We start from the raw sequence: 19,730 nt of genomic DNA, 5'->3' as shown, positions 1-19,730 counted from the left end.
CTGTTCGCCCCGGGGCACCCAGTGATGCTTGTGGGAAACATGCCGTGATCCCGCCCCACCGCGGCGAGACACGGCCGCCTCCCGCAGAGGATTTTGATCAGTGGGGCTGCTTGGTTGTGGAGCGATCTAGCTCTCCGTAGGAGCGCGTAACAAAATCCCTGTGTCATTACAGAGGAGCGTGCCCTTCCTTTCCCTTTCTTCCCTCGAAAATGTGGTGGCTTAAAGTCACTCAGTAATTTAAAGGGCTCCGTGGGCCAGGGACTCGAGTTATTTGAGTTGTTATTTAACATATCAGAAATACTCCTTGGTTCAGTATTGCTTTATTGACGGCGCCTCAATATGGATTCAAGTATCCATGATGAGAACTCAGTCATTCAAAGTTAAACCATTTATATCACACAGGAGCTCTTAAAATGTCTCACCACGGTTACAAAAGCTCTTATTTTTGAATACGGTGTCGCTTCTACCACATTTACAGAAAAATAGGGCGGCTTTCTCATTTTTTTATAAAACCAAGAGGAATGTTAGCTGACAGTCACTGTTTCGCTTTGCCGTGCTTGCTCCTCCCTGAGTTCTGTGTGGTTCACACGTAACACAGAGCCCTGTTCAACTGGTGACACTCATCTTTGAACTGTTTCTGATCTTGGTTTTATTTTGCTGAAACAGAGATCAGAACCATTAAAGGACGTGATGTTACAGACAGTTTAGTAAGCAGTTAATGTACTCTGAGGAAATCAGCATGCAACTATTGATTGCAAAACAAAACTCAACTGTGCAAATAAACTAGTTCTGCATTTGGCAAATGATTTCTAAAACTTTGCAAGCAAATCAGAATCGAATCTATTCAGCTGACTTCATTTTTTACAGGTTGCAGCCTAATTCAGATGTTTACTTTTGACATGTTGCCTTTTGGTGGCTTGACAGACTACTGCTTTTCTCAGGGAAAATAATCAAGCCAATCAGTCAGTACACACTACGATGTCTTGCTTTCAATCAGGATGAAGTCACTGTTCCATGTGACAGCTGACTTGTATCAGGAGGAAGCCCAGCAGCACAAGGATGCACAGTCTAGATTTATCCACTAAGTAGCAGTCAGAGCACAGTGTTGTGAATTTTATAAACTATAAGTACAACACAGGTATTGTCAGAGTGGGGGCAAGGAGCCAATTTTTACACTTTGCAAAGTGCTTTAGGTGTGATCTCATGAGCTGTCTGCAGGTGAAGGTCCTTGCTTCACAGTACCTGTGTTTACTCATTTGTCCTAGCAAAATCGTAGGGTGTCATCAGGTCAAATAAATACTGGAAAGGTTGTTAATAGACATCAGTTTTCCAGTTCATTTCTGTGCAGTAGCAATGTGAATTAATTGCTTTACCAGTAAATTTAGAGGTGTGGCCACTTAGGCTGCTACCACTGCCAGAAGACAGACTTTTGAGAGGTATGAGAGATTGCAGATCACACATGCGTAAAATATAGGGAAGGTGATGGTAAAAGTCAAAACATCGGTTATAAGCATTTTTATGATGGTTTTTGACAGCTTTTAGACTGTGGGCCAAGTCTTCATAGTATTTTTGGTTTGAGTTGAGAGCACATTTAGGTTTTAAAGAGCATCAAATGACATTTTGGATGCAGTTGGTCCACTACCATGTCTGACTGTGACTCAGAAATGAAGAAATAGGGCAGTTGAACAGAGAGGAGGGGATGAAAATCAAGAGTTGAACATATTAGCGAAATAAAAAGTTTTTGAATGAGGTAAACTTCATCCAGCTTCCTAACCTTCTAAGTAGTTTCAACGCTTAAATCAGTTTGTTTACAGAATTCAGGAGTTAAAGGTTTTAATGGGCGTTCCTTTATGCACAAGAAGATAGTGTGTTGATTTAGTTTAGAAATTGCTAGTTTCTGCATTTTGGAGATAAAACCAGGCTTATTCTGCCCAGACTGGAGAGCTGACTGGACATAATTCAGCTGCAAACCAGAGGCCTTGCACTACGCACAGACTTACGCCTTATTTCTGTCAGCCCAGTGCCATAGTAATGCACTTACAGACACCCATTTCAGAGCTAGCTCATTCCTAGGCTGGCTGTGCTTTGCCTACAAAATATTCCTGGATGCTAATAATGTGGTAGGACTGTCTCAACTCATAGGGCATTAACTCTGTGCAATTAAATTCTGGAATCAAAGCCCATGAAATTTCCAAGTTATTTCCTCCTTGCTCAGATTTAATGGTGTTTTGTAGTGTTCTGGCTCACCTGTTTCCTCGACTGGGAAATTAAAAATGTACAGAAATTAAACATGAGAATGTAGAAATAGATGCAATATCTGTTTATCTCTAGCCAACCAACCATGTCTATCAATTGTAAATGATAAATTATCTGAGACATCAGTGAAAACACTTTTACAGATGACAAGCCAGTAAATTTGTGGTTGCTGGGGAATCTGAAGACATAAGCAAACTCCATAGAGGTGCTTGTCACCAAGACAAAGAGATTAAAGGTTGCCTTCCCATCATGCTTGCTAGTATTCTGTAGTTTGATCAGAACTTCCAGATGCTGTAAAAATGGTATAATTTTTCTGAATACAAGAATGCTTTGATTTTTGCACTTTGACTGTGCAGGAGGTAGAGATTTCTTTTTGAGAGCTTGGTAGATCTCACTGACAGAATGTTGCTTGAAGTCTCTGAGCACTGTGTACAATAGAAAGGAGTGGGAAATAAAACTCTTGTATGTAGTTGTGATAATCTTAATGTCAGGTTTGCCTTCTTGTAATCTCACTTTGCATTATCTACTTGCAGAACTACAGGTGTGAATTTCAGTGCAGAATAGCAGAAAAACTGGTTTTCTTCAGCTGCAGAAAGAACCTTAAACAAGTGTCTTAGTTGAGGTTTTGGGGTTTTTTTCCCCCTTACTGGCATCTTGCTGTTGTCATTGTAGTGACTTGTCACTGATGCTCAGAATTAGTTTTCCTTTGTTTTAGTGTAGACTGTAAATCTCAGTATATTTCACAATGAGAAATAATTTGCGTATTTTTAAGTTTTCCTCTTAAACTAGCTGGCTTAACTTCCTATGTAGAGCCATGTTAAGTTTAGTCAAAGGTCTTATTTCAGATCTTATTTGTTTAACCTGTCTCACAGCTGTACTGTAAATAAAACCAGCTGTCAAGCTCTCATGCTAGTTTTTTGTTTTATTTTCCAATACATTTTTTGTTTAGTTTCACATGTATATATAAAATATCTATTGTTATTCAAAGCATTTTGTGCTCTTGCAAATATTAAACAAATCAAAACTACTGGTTATCTTTAGAAAGAGAAGATAGTGATTAAATTTTAATTTGTGGAACAAAGCACATTATTGTTTAATACTGAAGCTTTTGCTCTATGCTTTGACGTAGATACTGAGTGTATTTAGTCAGGTGTGCCATTGTATTGAAGCATGGAAGCCTTCAAGTGATACACAACTAATCTGTGTTGGATTAACCTGTCTAAAATGCAAAACCCATCTTCATTGAGTTAATAGGGAAGTACAACTGATCTCAGTAGTTCTAAAGTTAATTTTTATCATCAAAAGGGGAGTATGCTTAATTTTTTTTTTAAATGTGTGTCCATGACAGTTGTGCTTTGTGAATATGCTGTGGGGACTTATACAGACCCTATAATCACATTTGACTGCTCTTTACTAGGCAGAAGCTGAAGAAGATTGTCACACTGATTTGGTGAGAACTGATGACAGTGAAAGATCTGGTGAAGCAAATCTTCAGGTATGTCTCCCATGCTAGTGAGTTTTTACAAACATAGTACTGCTGTGATTTAAGCTGCATCACGTATCCTCATTTAGTCACCACACATTTGTTGATCTGACAAATACTTAATCTCTCTGCCCCTCCAAAAGTGAGATAAATTTTGCATTGTGTTTCAAGTGTCAAATTCAGTCTTCAGTTGTCTGTGTAGATGAAAAGAAAGTTTATGACAGATCTGGAATTTCTTTGAAGAACTGTAGGAATTGGACAGCTGTTTCTGTATGGATCAAATTCCAGTTTAAGTTGTTATTCTCTACTGGACCAGAAAGCTGATAAAAGCAGTGTAATAGAAAAGTCTGTTCTTTTATAAGACTAGATTTCTGTGTAGTTGCTCCTCAAAAGTTGTGATGATTGCAAGAGACGTGTAAAGTGTAATTCAAAGATGCTGAAAAAGGGGCATGGCGAGAATTGTAACTTGTCTTGTTTCACAGAGCATAGTCCATAATTTTTAAAAGAGAAAAGAGTAAGGTCTTATCTGTATAATATATAAATGACTGCTTTGGTTGTCAGAGAGCTTACCATGCTTGTGTACAAAAAACTAGGTTTCCTAAATTTTGATTTTAAGAGCTAATTGACTTCTTGCTTATGATAATTCTGCATAAACAAGAACAAACATGATCATGTCTGGAAACAACAGTTTCCTATGGAATCTTGGGTCATAACCATAGTACTAACAACCACTTCTTGAAACACCAGTTTTTCTTCTGAGGTGAACAGTCCAGAAAAAAGCACTTTTGTTATTGAGTGAGACTGAACAAGCACTTGTGCACTTTTTTTTTTTAATTTACCATAAAACAATTGCTGACTCTCTGTGCCTAAATTCACGGAAGCCATCTAAGACATGGAAATGTAAAGCATAGTTTTGAAATTCTTTTTTGTGTTTGTACTTTATAATGTCTCTTCAGAAGATATACTGTCTGAATATGTGATACTAGGTAAAATTAATAATGTTTTTTAGGCAGAGCTCCAGATGTTCAGAGCTCAGTGGATGTTCGAGCTTGCCCCAGGTGTGAGTTCTAGTGGGTTGGAACCTCTGCCATGCAGAGCATCATCAAGAGGACCTGGACTAAAGTCTGTTGATGCCAGGGGAAAACAGGAGATAGCAAAAGAGGAAAAGGTACAGAAAAAGATGCATAATTTTGAGGTTTTATTTGTCTGTATTACTGTTCCAGTATAACTATTCTAAAAGCTAATGCTGAATTAAATCTGGAGAAACAACAGAGGTTATTATCTTGTTGTCTCCATACTAAATGTCTTTATAATTCTACACTGATTTTTCTAGTCTTTATGTTTGCCTTGGTGTCACCTTTGTAATTGCTTTCTGAAAAACTGTAGGTAAAGGGCGAGTAGCAGGAATATAGATAGTTTGTTGACTGGAAATTTCGGTTGTCTTGTAGCACATGAGTATGTCTTATCTATTTATGGAATTATTTTGTTCATCTCTGTCATAGGGTACAGTAGGTAAGATCAAAAAATAATTCTAAGTCAAGTGATACTGCACTTATTTATATTGTAAATATCGTTATTGTATATTATCGTTATCCTTATAAATACATTTATGTCATATTTATACGTATTTATAAGGAATTAAATAAGTGCTCTGTGTAATTTATTGTGCAGGCAAAAGAACTTTTCCTGAAGGCAGTGGAAGAAGAACAAAATGGGGCCCTTTATGAAGGTAATATGGAAGTCTACAATGAACACCTTTATTGCAGAAAAATCTAACACCCTCTAATTTATGGGAAAATCTGCATGGTGTCAGTGAACTTAAACTACAGGCTACTAGTCATTTGAGAGCTCTGTTATTCAAAAAAGAAAACAAACATGCTATAGAAGGAACCATCGTATCACAGTTCTAAGGTTGAGGTAAAGCTAAAAGTGATATCAAGGAAGGAATTTCTAGCTTTCAGGGAAAATAACAGTATCTTGAAATACTGCAATTTAATGGAGCACTAGATTGCTTCTTCATATAGAATGCTTCTTTACGTTACTTCTGTAACATGAAATTAGCATAATAATTAATCAAGGAAATGTACTGTATTTCCTGTGCTCACAGTTCTTCATTGTTCCACTGAGAATAAAACTGCTTAATCCGTGGAATGCTTTGTTGTTTGGTTGTGGGTTTCTTTGGTTGGTGCTTTTTTTTTTTTTTTTTTTTTTTTAAGGTGCTGTTTGGGTTTGGTGGTTTTTGTTTGTTTTTTTAATTAACACATCCAGCTAAATTAGCTTTTTCAAGAATTCCTGAAGTGAATGTTTAAGTCTGGTAGTCTTTGAGGTTTGTCATAAATGTTTAAGGTGCCTAGCTTGCTTACCTGCACTCTTGCTATCAGCACTAGTAAAAATGGAAATTCAAGTTTTCTTTCTCATATTTAGTTTTTAGAATCTAGAGAGTAAAAAGTCTGTCCTGACTTCCAAGTCCTGTAGGTCAGTAGTGGAGATATCAATTTTCTATTTCTTACATGCGAGAAAGAAAGCGAAGCAGAACGTATGTGCCATCCTGCTCATCCACCAGAGGGTTTGACCACTGTGTTTAAAGTGCAGCTGCAAAATAAGTTAAGATATAAAAATCTGAGAGAACTCTGGAAGCTCCTGAACTCAGCCACCTGCTGAATACAAAACTTCTACTCCACCATGGGAATTTTCCTTCCTTTTCAGGATTTCTGGTTGTTATTTCATATTTCATATTAACTGAGAGAAATATGAGTCCCCTGTAGTTAATAAAATTAGTTGTCTCAGTTTCTAATTTGTTACATGTTTTTACAGGGCAAAACTACTTTAGGCTAAGATATGGTGGGTGTTTGGTATAGGATTAAATGCACAATAAAAAGTATGTCAGAACTAAAAATCTGGTAACATATTTAGGAAATCATGTAGTAGATTGTGAAGGTTCTTTCTGAGTAAATTAAAAAAAAAAAAAGGTGAGGAAAGCAGTCTATTTAACCATTGTGTATATAAAATGAAAGCTGTTGCTTCATCTGCTTCAGTGCACTCCGTGTATGTTAAACATAGCAGCAGAGAAATAGTAATATCTAACAGAGTTCCATTCACAAAAGTGTTTCAGACATCTGGATTGCATGAATATAAATTCATCTTTCTCAATTGAATTTGATTTGAGACTTAGAGAACTAAACTGTACTGTTTCTGCACATAGATCTATGTGACCTTAGAGGCACGGTCCTATGCCAGACACAGATACAGTACTGAGCGCATGTTGGGACATCTGTTTTCAGACCAGGCTTTTATTTGCTGACCTGGCCCAGGTCACCAGAATCCAAACCTGCTTCTGAAATCTGCTGATACCTGATGTTTGTGAGACAGTTATGTGCTGCAGCTTGTTCTTGCTTAAGTACAGTAAAGGCCTTGTCTGCAATATTAAGTGCTAACGTTGAGACTGATCTGTGTCTGCTGGTATTTCTCATCCTCAGTAGCCAGTGATACTATTTATCAGTCACTGGCCCTGACATGAACTCAAGGAAATAGGAACACTTACTAGCCTCAAACTCTGGTTTCTCAGACTCACTAGACAAATTCTGAGCTCCACACTTATTGATGATTTATTTGAGTTTGGATTTTAAGAGTCCAAGCTTGAAGAAGAATTGCCGTCTGATCTTGGTGTCATGATGCGGGAATACAAAGAAACATATACATGCATACATGATTTTAATACTGGTATTAAAATAGATTTAGTGTACATACAATCAATTCATTTAAATTAAGAAGGATTCACAGAGCTGACTCAGAAGAAAGATATTCTGCAGCTTAAATAACAGTTTGTTGCCACAGTGATGTTCCTGAACCCCTTTCTCTACTCAGTGTTTGTAGGATCTTTGTAGTGCAAGAGGCAGAAGTATTTTCTCTGTGTGTGAGAAAAGCGTGCAAAACCCAATCTGTCAGGTTTTCCTTCACATCCCATAGTTTTGTGACAAGGCTGCTTTCCTCGCCTTCAGTGTGTTGAGTGGCTTGCTTCTGTGCCTTCTTTAGATCCCAGGGGTTTCCATAGAGAAATTGATATGTTGCATCTATTGTTGAAATTTTAAAGTTGCAACAATATTTTATTCATCATTCTCACCTTTGTAGTGTTGTATATATCTGAATGCCTGTCTGTGCTATACCAGGGACTTAAGCTACCTGCATAATTTTTCTCTTTCATTTAACTTATAGCTAGTTATGGATCTTCTGTCTAAAATCTTTACAGCTTGTTGAGAAATCCGTGGAAGTGCTGGGTAACAAGCAACATCAGGACTTGTAATGTTTTAATGTAAAATCTTCTAGTCCATAATTGAATTTGTGGTAAATAACATAAATCTGTAAAAGCTGAAACACATCTGAGATAACTCTTTATTCTGAAAAAGTGTATGAGGTTTTAGTTTTGAAAATAGGTACTTAATGTTCCTCTCTTCTGTATTGAATTTAAACCTAACAGTTTAGACTAAATAAGCTTTCTTAGGCAAAGGCATTTTCCACCTTTTTAGTGCTTTTAGCTGAAACCATGTCTCTGAAAATAGTCTTTGCTTTGATAAGCTAGTATGGGTATCAGATATGTTTGAACATCAAACCTTTATTTTCAGCCATCAAGTTTTATCGTCTAGCCATGCAGCTTGTACCTGACATAGAGTTTAAGATCACCTATACACGGTCCCCAGATGGCGATGGAGTTGGAAAGAGGTGGTAAGTATGAAATTTTACTGATTAAGTAGGATTAGTAGCATAGGAGTACTGAAACATGGCATTTTGTTTCTGAAGGATATCAATACTCTGTAACATGCAGTTTTAAGTCTCTTAGTATGTGGAAAACTTACCTAATCTCAGTTAGTAGACTGCTTCACAGAACATTTACAGATGTATTAGTCCAAGGAGGACTTGACTTTAGTTTTTGAAGATGATAACAGGCTTGTTTGGAGGTAGCTGATTTCAGGGGGAAGGATTACAAATAGTTACGTTGTTACTTAATTAAGAAAAAAAAAGCATCAGTCACTTTGTTTTTTGGTCATCTACAAAGTTGTAGATGGCAAAAAGAGTAATTAGTCAAAGCTTCATAGTACAAAATAAGCATCTTACTTAAACGATGGAATAATCTGTTCTTGTGCTAACACAGCCAAATGAGAGCATTTTCAGTAGAGCAATACATTTAGAAGCTCAAAGATTGCAATCTGAGTAGTCTAGTCTGTCATCATTACAGGCATCAGAATACCCCTAGCCTTAGTACAGCAGATGTGTGTGTAGTGGCTTATGGTTGGTGTAACATGAGCCCCAGACATCTGTTTAAGGAGGGCCAAAACTTCTGTTACAGCCCTTGCAGCCAAACGTAGACAAGCTTATGAAACAGCTTCCCAATTACTTGCTTACTCATAGCAGCCATTGGTGCTGCTGATAGCTGCATCAAGAAATCAAGAGTTTTAAAATGGAGACTGAAAGAGGAAAGCACAATCATGTCCCTGTGGTATTACTAGCTCAGTCTTGTTGCCCCAGAACAGTACAGCTCCAATGCAGCAGTTGACTTAATATAAAACAGTGCAAGATGAGCTAAGTGCTTTACTTACATCCATTATTTTAATTTCTGAATGTGTTGCTGGCATGAAATCTTTGCTGTGCATTTGTGCACTAGGAAAACTACTGGATCATGCACTATGGTCATGTAAAAATCTTGGTTTTCATAGGATTATTTTCTTTCTTTATCATCACTTTCTCTACTCCATTAAGACTCTCTGACGTGAAGTTCGGTGGAAGTGGTCCTTCTGGAGGGTAGGAAGGCACTGCAGAGAGATCTGGACGTGCTGGATCAATGGGCCAAGGCCAACAGTGTGAGCTTCAACAAGGCCAAGTGCTGGGTCCTGCACTTGGGTCACAGCAACCCCACACAGAGCTACAGGCTGGGCGCAGAGTGGCTGGAAATCTGCATGTTGCAAAATGACCCTGGGATCCAGGTTGATAGTTGTCTGAACATGGGCCAGTGTGTGCCCAGGTGGCCAAGAAGGCCTATGTCATCCTGGCCTGTATCTGCAGTAGTGTGGCCAGCAGGACCAGGGCAGTGATTGTCCCTCTGTACTCAGCACTGGTGAGGCCACACCTCGAGTGTTGTGTCCAGGTCTGGGCCCCTCACTACAAGAAAGATATTGAGGGGCTGGAGTGCGTCCAGGGAAGAGCAATGGGGCTGGTGAAGGGTCTGGAGCACAGATCTTACAAGGAGCAGCTGAGGGAGCTGGGGGTGTTAAGCCTGGAGAAAAGGAGGCTCAGGGGAGATCTTGCTGTTCTCTACAACCACCTGAAAGGAGGTTGTATTGAGGTAGGGGTTGCTGTCTTCTCCCAAATGACAAGCACAGGACAAGAAGAAATGACCTCAGGGTGTGCTTTAGGGTGGATGTTAGGACAAATGTCTTCGAAGAAAGGGTTGTCAAGCACTTTGAACAGGCTGCCCAGAGAAGAGGTTGAGTCACCGTGCCTGGAGGTATTTAAAAGATGCGTACATGTGGCACTTAGGGACATGGTTAGTGGTGGACTTGGCAGTGCTGGGTTAATGGTTGGGCTTGATGATCTTAGAGGTCTTTTCCAACCTAAATGATTCTACAAATCTGTGGATTTTTATTTAGTTTTCTAAGTGTTGCTGTACTGTTCCCGGCACTATGTGGCAGTGATGGAAAAACAACCAGTAGTCTCAATTGGTTAAAAGCAGTATTTGTAGAGATACATTGTTTTGAGAGATTTTAGTTGTGGTGTTTGTGCTTTCTGAATTACTGTTGAAGGTTTTTCATACAGTCTTAAGGAGAAAAAACAAATTACACAATCAAATTTGAAAAAACAGTTTACAATGTGGCCTGTAGATACTGGGACCAACCATCGTACTCATCAAAATAAAGGAAGATATGTTCAGTGCAACATTTTACTGTAGTATTAGTTATGGCAGGCCCAAACATAATCGTCTTCTCTATGATACTTCAAAACCCATTGGTAGGTCTACTAGTTGCTTGCTTATATTCTCAGCTCATTCTATTAGCTTGTTTAAAGTAGAATTGAATAGTATTAAAAAGTGACTGGAAGATTTCTTAATTGGCTTGTATACCAAGTCAGGGGAAAAAAGGTGTTTTGTGGTGCGCTTAAGGGGTTATATGTAGTTTCTGGTTATTTGGGGCAAGCAAGCAGGCAGCTATTAAAAGATCTTATTATGACATACAACTTAAATTTAGACATATTTTTTCAGTGTGGTAATGTTCTTTTATCACTTAGTAATCCTTCAAGTTTACTGATGAGTAGCAAGCTTATTGTTTTCATTCTTCTATCTTGTTCTGGCTCCTGAAATTTATTATTTCTGCCTATTTACAGAATATGTACAAAAATAGTTTTCCTTCATTGTTGTTGAATAAACCCACCAAGGATCACTCTTTAGTGAATAACACAAGAGTGAAAAATAATCCTTAATTGTTTCCAATATCTTACATTATATGAGAAGGATTACAAAATACAACTTTTCATTAACGGCACTTTATTTCCTGCATATGCCATATTTTAGACAAAGTGCAAGATGAGATTTTTCTTTTCATAGGGTCAAGAAATTCTTCAGTGACTTCACTAAAAAACTCTCAAATACAAAAAAAAAACTGGGATGGGAATTTAATGAAAAAAACCCAGTTGTTACTGTCAGAGGCATTCCAGCAACATCTAAATGAACTTGATCATATTTCAGTAGTTGCTTTATTGTATGATGAAATGAGATTGCTTTAAAAACACACAGGAAACAACTCTATTGAATGAGAGTAAGGCAGTGGATTGATGCCAAGATGAGGACATCTGTTGGTATGTTCTGTCCAATATTACAGTGTTGGCATTGCCCCTTTTCTAGTGTTGAGGATAACAAAGAGGATGACAAAATGGCAGATCTCCTGACGGATTTCCAACAGCAGTTAACTCTTCAGGAATCTTCAGTCAAACTTTGTCAGCCTGAAGTTGATGTCAGCCAGACCCATATCTCAGGTATGAGTTATGATACACTGTAAGAGTTGAGAGGCAGAATTTATATAGACGTTTCACTTGATGAAAACATTTGTCTCCTTATTTCAAAAGCCACCTTTGAAGAAGTGCATACATGATCTCTTTATTTACTGGTATAGTTAGATACAAAGAACAAAAAATGATCAACTAGGTAAACAAATCTTGTTCTCATACAAGATCTTGTCTTTATCACACAAGCTGTTTCCGTGTAGTATTTCTGAGTAGAATTTTCAGGATCAGAGGCATACTTAAAAGTAGCAACTTCTAGGAATGACTTGCTGAAGTAAGTGTATTCCAGTTTTCCTTCCAGTTCTTCTGTTTTGGTTGCAAATACGTATTACAGTTTTTAACTGTGAGTAAGAGACAATTGTTCTGTGAATGGTATGCATCTTCACATGTCTTGATTTTATCTGATTCTGTATGAGATTTTTGCAACAAGTGTGTTTGCAGGTTTAGAAAGACTATATAACAAAGCTAGAAGGTCTTTTGAAGGTTAATGACTTCCAGTGCTTCAGTTCTGGGACAGTTATCCCGAGACTTCCTTATGAGATGAAAATTGTAGAGAGTGTATATGAGCTATGAGCTATGACCTTTCTTAAAAACAGATACTTTTGTTCTGCATCCTAAATTATCAGTTGCATTTTGAAATCTTGGCCTGATCTCCTTTTTTCTGGTCAAGGAAAGAAAATGAAGTAAGTGAAGCAAATCAAAACATAAAGAAAATAGGGTTTAAAAAATTATTTTATTTTAATAACTGGTGCATTGTACACTTGGGAAAATGTATTTTCTTTTTTTGCCAATAAAGACAAGATGTTGCAGACAGTACTCTAAAATGATCTCAGGAGATGTGTCCTTTGAGAAGCAATGTTGGTCTCTAGATTTATATTCTGCTTTCCAGCCAGTCCTGTGTTAGAGTATCTTTTTTACCGACTTTCTTATAGCAGAATGAAAACTTTCAAAAAATCACAATGTCTGCTTCAGAAGTTAGTAGGCTGAAAAGGATTCTTTATGGATATCACATCTAATCTATAGTGACCTTTTAAGTTAAAGATAATTTTTTTTTTGTTCTCTGGCATTGGGCTACAGTGTGAAAAGTAGGATTTTTTAATGGATAGTCAAAAGCCGAACATGGAATTATAAATAACCTGTTGATTTACGGGTTGCATCTAACAAGGATTTCTTTTCTCTTTTAAGCATTACCTATGGAAGTACTAATGTACATTTTCCGATGGGTGGTTTCAAGTGACTTGGATCTAAGATCATTGGAGCAATTATCCCTTGTTTGTCGAGGATTTTACATTTGTGCCAGGTATTGTAGATAATTTATCCAGAGTGAAGCTTCTCTTTGCACTGAGTATCTCCTGCTTTTCCTTCCCATGGACATTTTCATGTTAAGCTCCTCACAGTGCTAATCAGTTTTTGAATAGACTATTAAATTGTATGTGAGATAGATGACTTTACTGTAATAAAAAATCTAGCAGAAACTATTACTTGCTCTTCCCTGTTTGCAAATTAGTTTCAGGTCTCCAAAATAGGGTCTGTTATGTTGTCATGCTCATACAGCCACATAGAGAAGTGCCAGTGTGCTGCAGTGTTGTGGTTCTGTACTAGGATGAAAATGACACTCTGTTCTTAAATTTCACTGGAAGAGGAAAAAGCTTTCAAACACTCCAGGATTAAGTAAATTAGTCAAAGGTTTTAAATTATGAGCTATTTCTGTTTGAGAAAGGTTCTTTTAGTTGCATCCAAACTAAGTAAGGGAGTGTTACTTTGATATATAAAAGCTAAACAGGGTTTGTAGGGAAGTTATGGGGTTTGCTTTTCTCTCATTTTCACTAGAGATCCTGAAATCTGGCATCAAGTCTGTTTGAAAATATGGGGCAGGAGCTGCAATAAACTTGTTCCATATGCGTCTTGGAGGGACATGTTTTTGGAAAGGCCTCGCGTTCGATTTGATGGTAAGCAGTACTTCTGGAAATAGTTGTAACTATGTATGTAGCCATGACAGAAACAGTCAGGTGGGTTTGATGTTTATGACGTTGTTGTTGTTAGACCTAATCTGAATTTGTCCATGCATTTGAATTTGTAGAATATCTGCAAAGGGAAGGGAAAGGTGCAAGGGTTGAAAATAAAAACTTCCATGTATTTAAGTAACAAAAGCTTATCAAAAGTTTTAGATTATTGGTTTTCCATCATAAATATTTTATGTTCTTAATTTTTGTTCATATATCTTCCTTTTCTGTAGGTGTATATGTCAGCAAGACAAAATACATACGTCAAGGAGAACAGTCTCTTGATGGTTTCTATAGAGCATGGCACCAAGTGGAATATTACAGGTAGAGCTGTAGTACAATGAGTGAGTGAAATGTTTCTCTCTCTTTAGTTCTTTAAATCCACCTCTGGCTATCACAGACAATAATCATTCTGTAAAACTGAATGGGACTGCTACAGTGTGTAAAGCAATGTGTATTTTTTGAGAATAGGTTTTAGAAATAGGATTTATTATGATAATTAGAAATGAGCTTAGAAACATGTTTCATTCTCACTTAAACCATGTAATGTGGCTAAAGCTTGAACACGTATAACAGTTAATACTCATCTGCAGATTTCTTTCTCTAAGCAACTTTTGCTTTACATTTCTGATAGAACACATGACAGAATTCAGCAAAGAAAATACATGTGATTGTTCAAGATTAGTCGTTTAGCTTATGTGTAATCTGTTGTAAAACTCAAGAGGCTGGGCTTTCTCAACTTGATGTAAATGCCTTGCCATTTGTTTCCTCAGCCTGTTTTTCTGCTGTTGTTCGTCTTGCCGTTGCCAGCATTTATTGTTTCATTCTGCTGTCCCTTCTGAGGCTGGAAGCTGTTCATAGAAACCATTGAACCTGATGGCTATTGCTGTAGTCTCAAACATCTGCACAGTATTTCAGTCCTGTAAAAATCAGTTGGATTCCAGAACCTGAAAAAGTCCATATGACATTGCTAATTCTGTACTGATACTGTAACAGATTTTGTTGCATTGGTCTCAGTGGATGCTAGGAATGGAGAAACTTGAGGTCAGTTTTGATCCCAGGGTAGGCACCTTGCTTTGGTAGAGGTGACAAAACTTTGTAACTCTTCATAACTTCCTCTTTCAATATTCATCACTCTCTTTTGATTTCTGATCTCTTTTTTTTCTGTTATGTATGAAGAAATGTGTTTTCAAATGCTATTACTAATTAAATCCTAAATCCTTCTGGGTGACATCCTGTGATTTTAAAAGCAAACAAACAGAAAAAAAGACAGGAAAAGGATGTATTTTCTAGGTTTGCATTGTGTAATTATGTTTTTGCAGGTATTTGAGATTCTTTCCAGATGGTCAAGTTATGATGCTAACAACTCCTGAAGATCCTCAATCTATAGTTCCCCGCTTGCGGACGAAAAACACAAGGTTATTGAAATAAAGAATTTGGCTCTACCGTTTTCATTTTGCTTTTACCTAGCAATTTCTATTTACTTTTGTCTCAGATTCTATATCCTGGCTTAGGAAAACAATGTTATTTATATTGTGTTATAGATGTTTATAATTCTCTCCTAAGAACTACAAAAAATTTTGATGTTTATGCAAAGATATCTTTCCTTTTAGGGTCCTGATATTGTAATTAGATTTAATTTGTGGGTTATGTGATTTGAAATTTTTAAGGCACGTAGATAGAACAGTCCTTTTAAAGATACTATTTGGTTACTGACTGCCTTCTCATACTTCCTTAACTGAAGGAAAATAAAGATTTCATTGGGTTATGTCGAAATTATTACTTCTTGATGTTTGCACATAAAAACATAGAAAACAATTTGCAACTTCAAAACAGGTTTGAGCTGTTCACCAGAAATCTGTAAATATTAAGCAGTAGGCTAGGTAGAACCAATTAACCTACCTTTACTGTCCTGTTTGGGAAAATTAGAAGCAACTTCCCAAAATGTTTTCATCATTTAATATCATTGATGAGCCTTTACTGAATGGAAATAAGAAATAGTTTATATAATTATGCTATGTAGTCAGTCTTTGTTTCATTGCTGATATTTGTCTTACAAGAACATCATGCTTTTGAGACACGGAATATTTTTATGTCCTTGATAGTATCCTTCTTTTTAACCTTGCAGAACAGATGCAATCTTGCTTGGCCATTATCGCCTTTCCCAGGAAAAAGACAATCAAACCAAAGTATTTGCTGTAATAATGAAGAAGAAGGAAGAGGTAGGTAGAAAAATAGAATAGAGGAGAAATGGATTAAGGAGGGTGCTCCTAACAAGATTTTACTCAGTCTGAATGTTTTAAGGGACCCAAAGATTTGCATTACACCAAAGGATTAAAAAATTAATTTAATTTTTAAAATTGTTTAAAAATAAAATATAAATAAATAACCTCAGTGATGTCTCTTACATTTGTCCCCAGATCTGTAATAAATTTTCAAGGCAAATAAATATCTGGTTCACATTTAAACAGTTGTTCTCCCCCTTAGGCTTTATTTCCAGGTGTGGTGCTATTAGGTGTCACCATTGTTAACACAAAAGAAGGATGAATAGGTCCTTTTCTAAGATCAGATTTGACTGTGTGCAGTTATGTTTAGTAAAACTAAATAAGCAGTATTTGTTAATTGAACTATGAATGATTTGATTAACTTACTTACACATTCTTCTGATTACCAAAGTGCTAGTCAAGAGAAACCTGTGAAGAGTAAGAAGTGTTACAGTGAGTATGCACAGTTGGGTGGTGTCCTCCATGCTTATTTTGCTTTCTCTGAAAACTTCTTCCATCATTAACATACACATTTATGTATTTTGAAGGAACAGTAGTACTTGTTTTTAAGTATCAAGAGTTTTACCAGTCTGGTCTCACAATTACTCAGGATAAATAGTTGCACAATGTGTTCTTTGTAGGTCATGAAACTTCTTATTTCTCTGTACAGAAACCAGTTGATTACCACAAATACAGGTATTTCCGCCGAGTTCCTGCTCAAGAAACAGATCACAGTTTCCATGTAGGACTACAGTTGTGCTCCAGTGGGCGCCAGAGGTTCAACAAACTTGTGTGGATACATCATTCTTGTCACATCACTTGCAGGTAAGTGAATGGAGAACAGGAGCTAAGAAGGATACTAAACTGTAGAATTAAAAGTGATGTTAATTTGTCCAGTACTAAGCACAAAAAATGTAAAGAGTCTGAGACTTAGGTGGCTTTAACAAAATATCTTAATTTGAACTTTTACGTTAAGAAATCCCAAGATTTTAGTAACCTGTTCTAATGATAATAGGAGGTTTCCTAAGTAGTATAAGTGCAGTATTTCAGCTTTTTAAAGGATTTATTCAGAGTGTTTGATTTTGGAACTGAATCAGGGTTGAATGACTTAATGTGGTGTTAGTGAGGGAAAGTGTATATTCATTAAGATATATAATTCAGCAGTGCAGAAATATGGGCATGTGGCAAGCTGTTCTGATCACTAACCAGGCAGGAGCCATGACCACTGTTCTTGCACCTGACCCTCCAAATTATTGGCAAGTTGGCTTTCCAAATGTTTGATGTTGGCAGTTAGGGTAGATTTAGGCCTTGTCTTCCAGTGTTCTTAATCTTTATATTCAGTGTTTTTACAGGAACATAGCTCAGCTGTTGAGCTGTGAGAATATACAGGAAATATAAAATACAGGAAATAAACTACTGATGGTTGGGAGTATAGGTAACTTCCATAAACAGAAAATCAGTTTTGTAAAAGCTAATGTTGTCATACCTAATTTATGAGGAAGTGTGCATATTGCAGACATTCTTTTCATTCATGAAGTTTCTGTACTACTCACGTCTTAGAGTTCATAATAAGAGTGGAAAGGGAAAGTGGTTTCTTAGATATGAAAGTTGAAATGAATTCTGTATAGTGTGATTCAGCCAGTACTCAAATGCTTTCAGAACAAGGCATTACAAAAGACACTTTATTCCAACTGTAGTTTGATGCACACACTGTACCATGGAACATGATTGCATTACTGAGGGACTCAAACAGCAACTTATGTCTGATTTAACTTTTACAATGCTCTTTGCAGATCGACTGGTGAGACAGCTGTTACTACTTTTGACATTGACAAAATGTACACCCCTTTGTTCTTTGCACGAGTGAAGAGTTTTACTGCATATTCAGAAAAGCCACTCTAAGAAACTCCTCCTCTCACAACTTTTGCATGAGTAAAAGGTTGTAGCTAATAAGCACTTAAGTTATAAATGTGTATATATTTGGAGCATTTTAAAATTCCGGGAATTTTTTTGAAGGCGGTATGTTCTATTTGATTGTGAATGGCTGGGATTTTGTTTTGAGATCAAGCTTATGAGTGTTAAACACCTTTTATTTGTGATAAGAATTTGATAACAAAGTTTTGTTTTGTTGTGTTGGGGTTTTTTAAAAACTATTTTTAAATTAGTCTGGTTAAAATGTGAATCTTCATCTGCCTAGACACTGATTTGTTCAAAAGGAATCAATAGGAAAATCTCATTGTCCATGGGACAGTGTGTATGGTCTCTGGTGAAGACTTGAAATATGAAAGGGAGAAAGTTGTCATCTGTTAAACTGTGTGACTTCAAAGAACTTCAAATAAATGTTTTCTTTAAATTAAACTTAATTTTGTTTGCCTTTAAGATATGGCATTTTGTCAACATCAACCTTAAGGAAAAACAATCAAGGGCAAGCAAGCACGAAGTTTAAAGTTTGACTGCAGAGGTACATCCCCACCAATGCAGTGGTGTCAGTTGCTCCTCAATGTAATTTGATCTTGGTAGAAGTTCAGTGGAGCCTGCCTGCCTTCTCCATGGGATGTGCGTGGAAGGGAGAGGGATATGGGCAATGAGTTGTTCCCGTGTACTGTAGGATGAGTTTGCAGGTCTGTGTCCCTGCTTGGAGAGTGTCACAGTGCAGGGGTGAAATGCTGGTGTGTACTGCTCGTGCACTGGCCTGGTGTGAATGCACAGGTAAGCAGGGCTCACTTGGACACTATTGTAACGTGCTACAACCCTTCATCTAACCTTGCCACACATGCTGTAAACCCTTTGAGCATTTGTTTTACTAAGTTAAATTTGGAGGCTGCTGTAGATGTTCAGGTGCTGTGTACTGCTAATCATGAAGTGTACCTTGAGGTCTGGTGCAGGTACTGTACGCTGCTTCTCCTGCATATATCGCTTGGGGGTGTAGTGCAGACATTGTAATGCTGCTTATTATGTGTGTATCTTGGATCCTGGAAGAACTGAAGCTTTTTAGTGTAGTTTTTTTTAAGCCATTTTGCATAATTTACCTTTGATCATCTTGTTTCAAAATACTGATCTGGACTGGAGGACTAAAATGTGAAAGCTGTGGAAAGAACTATACTTGTTCTATAATTTATAAACTGTATCATTGCAAGGAGCTACATGATTAAAAAATACATCAATAAATCATGATTTTGAACGTGCAATCCCTTGCAATTTCTTATTTTCCCAAGAAATCTGTATTTTCATAGAGTTAATGGTATTAATTATGAGCTACTGTGCATAAACTACATGCCAGACAAGATTGACAGGTAGAATTAACCTCTTAACGACTTTTTATTACACTCCTTACAGGTTAGCTGAGAAAAGTAGAGCAGTTTTCAGGTACATGATTTCTCAATGAGGATGTGTACATCTGAAAGTTCATGTTTCTAGCTATTGTAATAAGGCTCTGCCTACAAGACTTTGGTCTGCATCCTTAGACTGCAGTTGCACTATCACTTCATACAACAGAATGTTTAATAAGGAGTCTATTGTGTGTGCTCATTGCTCAAAGGAAAAGCAACTGCTTAGAACATCAGCTTCATGTTTTGAAATATTGCAAAGTTTGTAAACAGGAAAATCTGTTAATTAGCAACGCTTTTTGTTGAGGGTGAAAGGTAAAGGTCTGATTCTGCCTGCTGAGAAGTGTCAGTTTTG

At 37.0% G+C, this 19,730-nt stretch overlaps 1 protein-coding gene across 1 annotated transcript; it reads left to right on the top strand.

Annotated features, from left to right (window-relative positions):
- Window positions 1–3,620: 3,620 nt before the first annotated feature.
- Window positions 3,621–19,237, top strand: FBXO9 (F-box protein 9). The gene is made up of 12 exons (XM_008637642.2): window positions 3,621–3,751; window positions 4,749–4,907; window positions 5,411–5,468; window positions 8,359–8,458; window positions 11,625–11,755; window positions 12,968–13,082; window positions 13,613–13,731; window positions 14,019–14,109; window positions 15,108–15,203; window positions 15,914–16,007; window positions 16,720–16,874; window positions 17,843–19,237. The coding sequence occupies exons 2-12, from the start codon at window positions 4,761–4,763 to the stop codon at window positions 17,949–17,951; spliced, it is 1,215 nt and encodes a 404-aa protein (XP_008635864.1). The 5' UTR covers window positions 3,621–3,751; window positions 4,749–4,760; the 3' UTR covers window positions 17,952–19,237.
- The last annotated feature ends 493 nt before the right edge of the window (window positions 19,238–19,730 follow it).

The sequence above is a fragment of the Corvus brachyrhynchos genome, unplaced genomic scaffold (genome assembly GCF_000691975.1).
Source record: "Corvus brachyrhynchos isolate BGI_N302 unplaced genomic scaffold, ASM69197v1 scaffold136, whole genome shotgun sequence".
NCBI lineage: Eukaryota > Metazoa > Chordata > Aves > Passeriformes > Corvidae > Corvus > Corvus brachyrhynchos.
The sequence above is the reverse complement of the archived record's forward strand: the minus strand, read 5'-3'. Positions and strand labels throughout refer to the sequence as shown.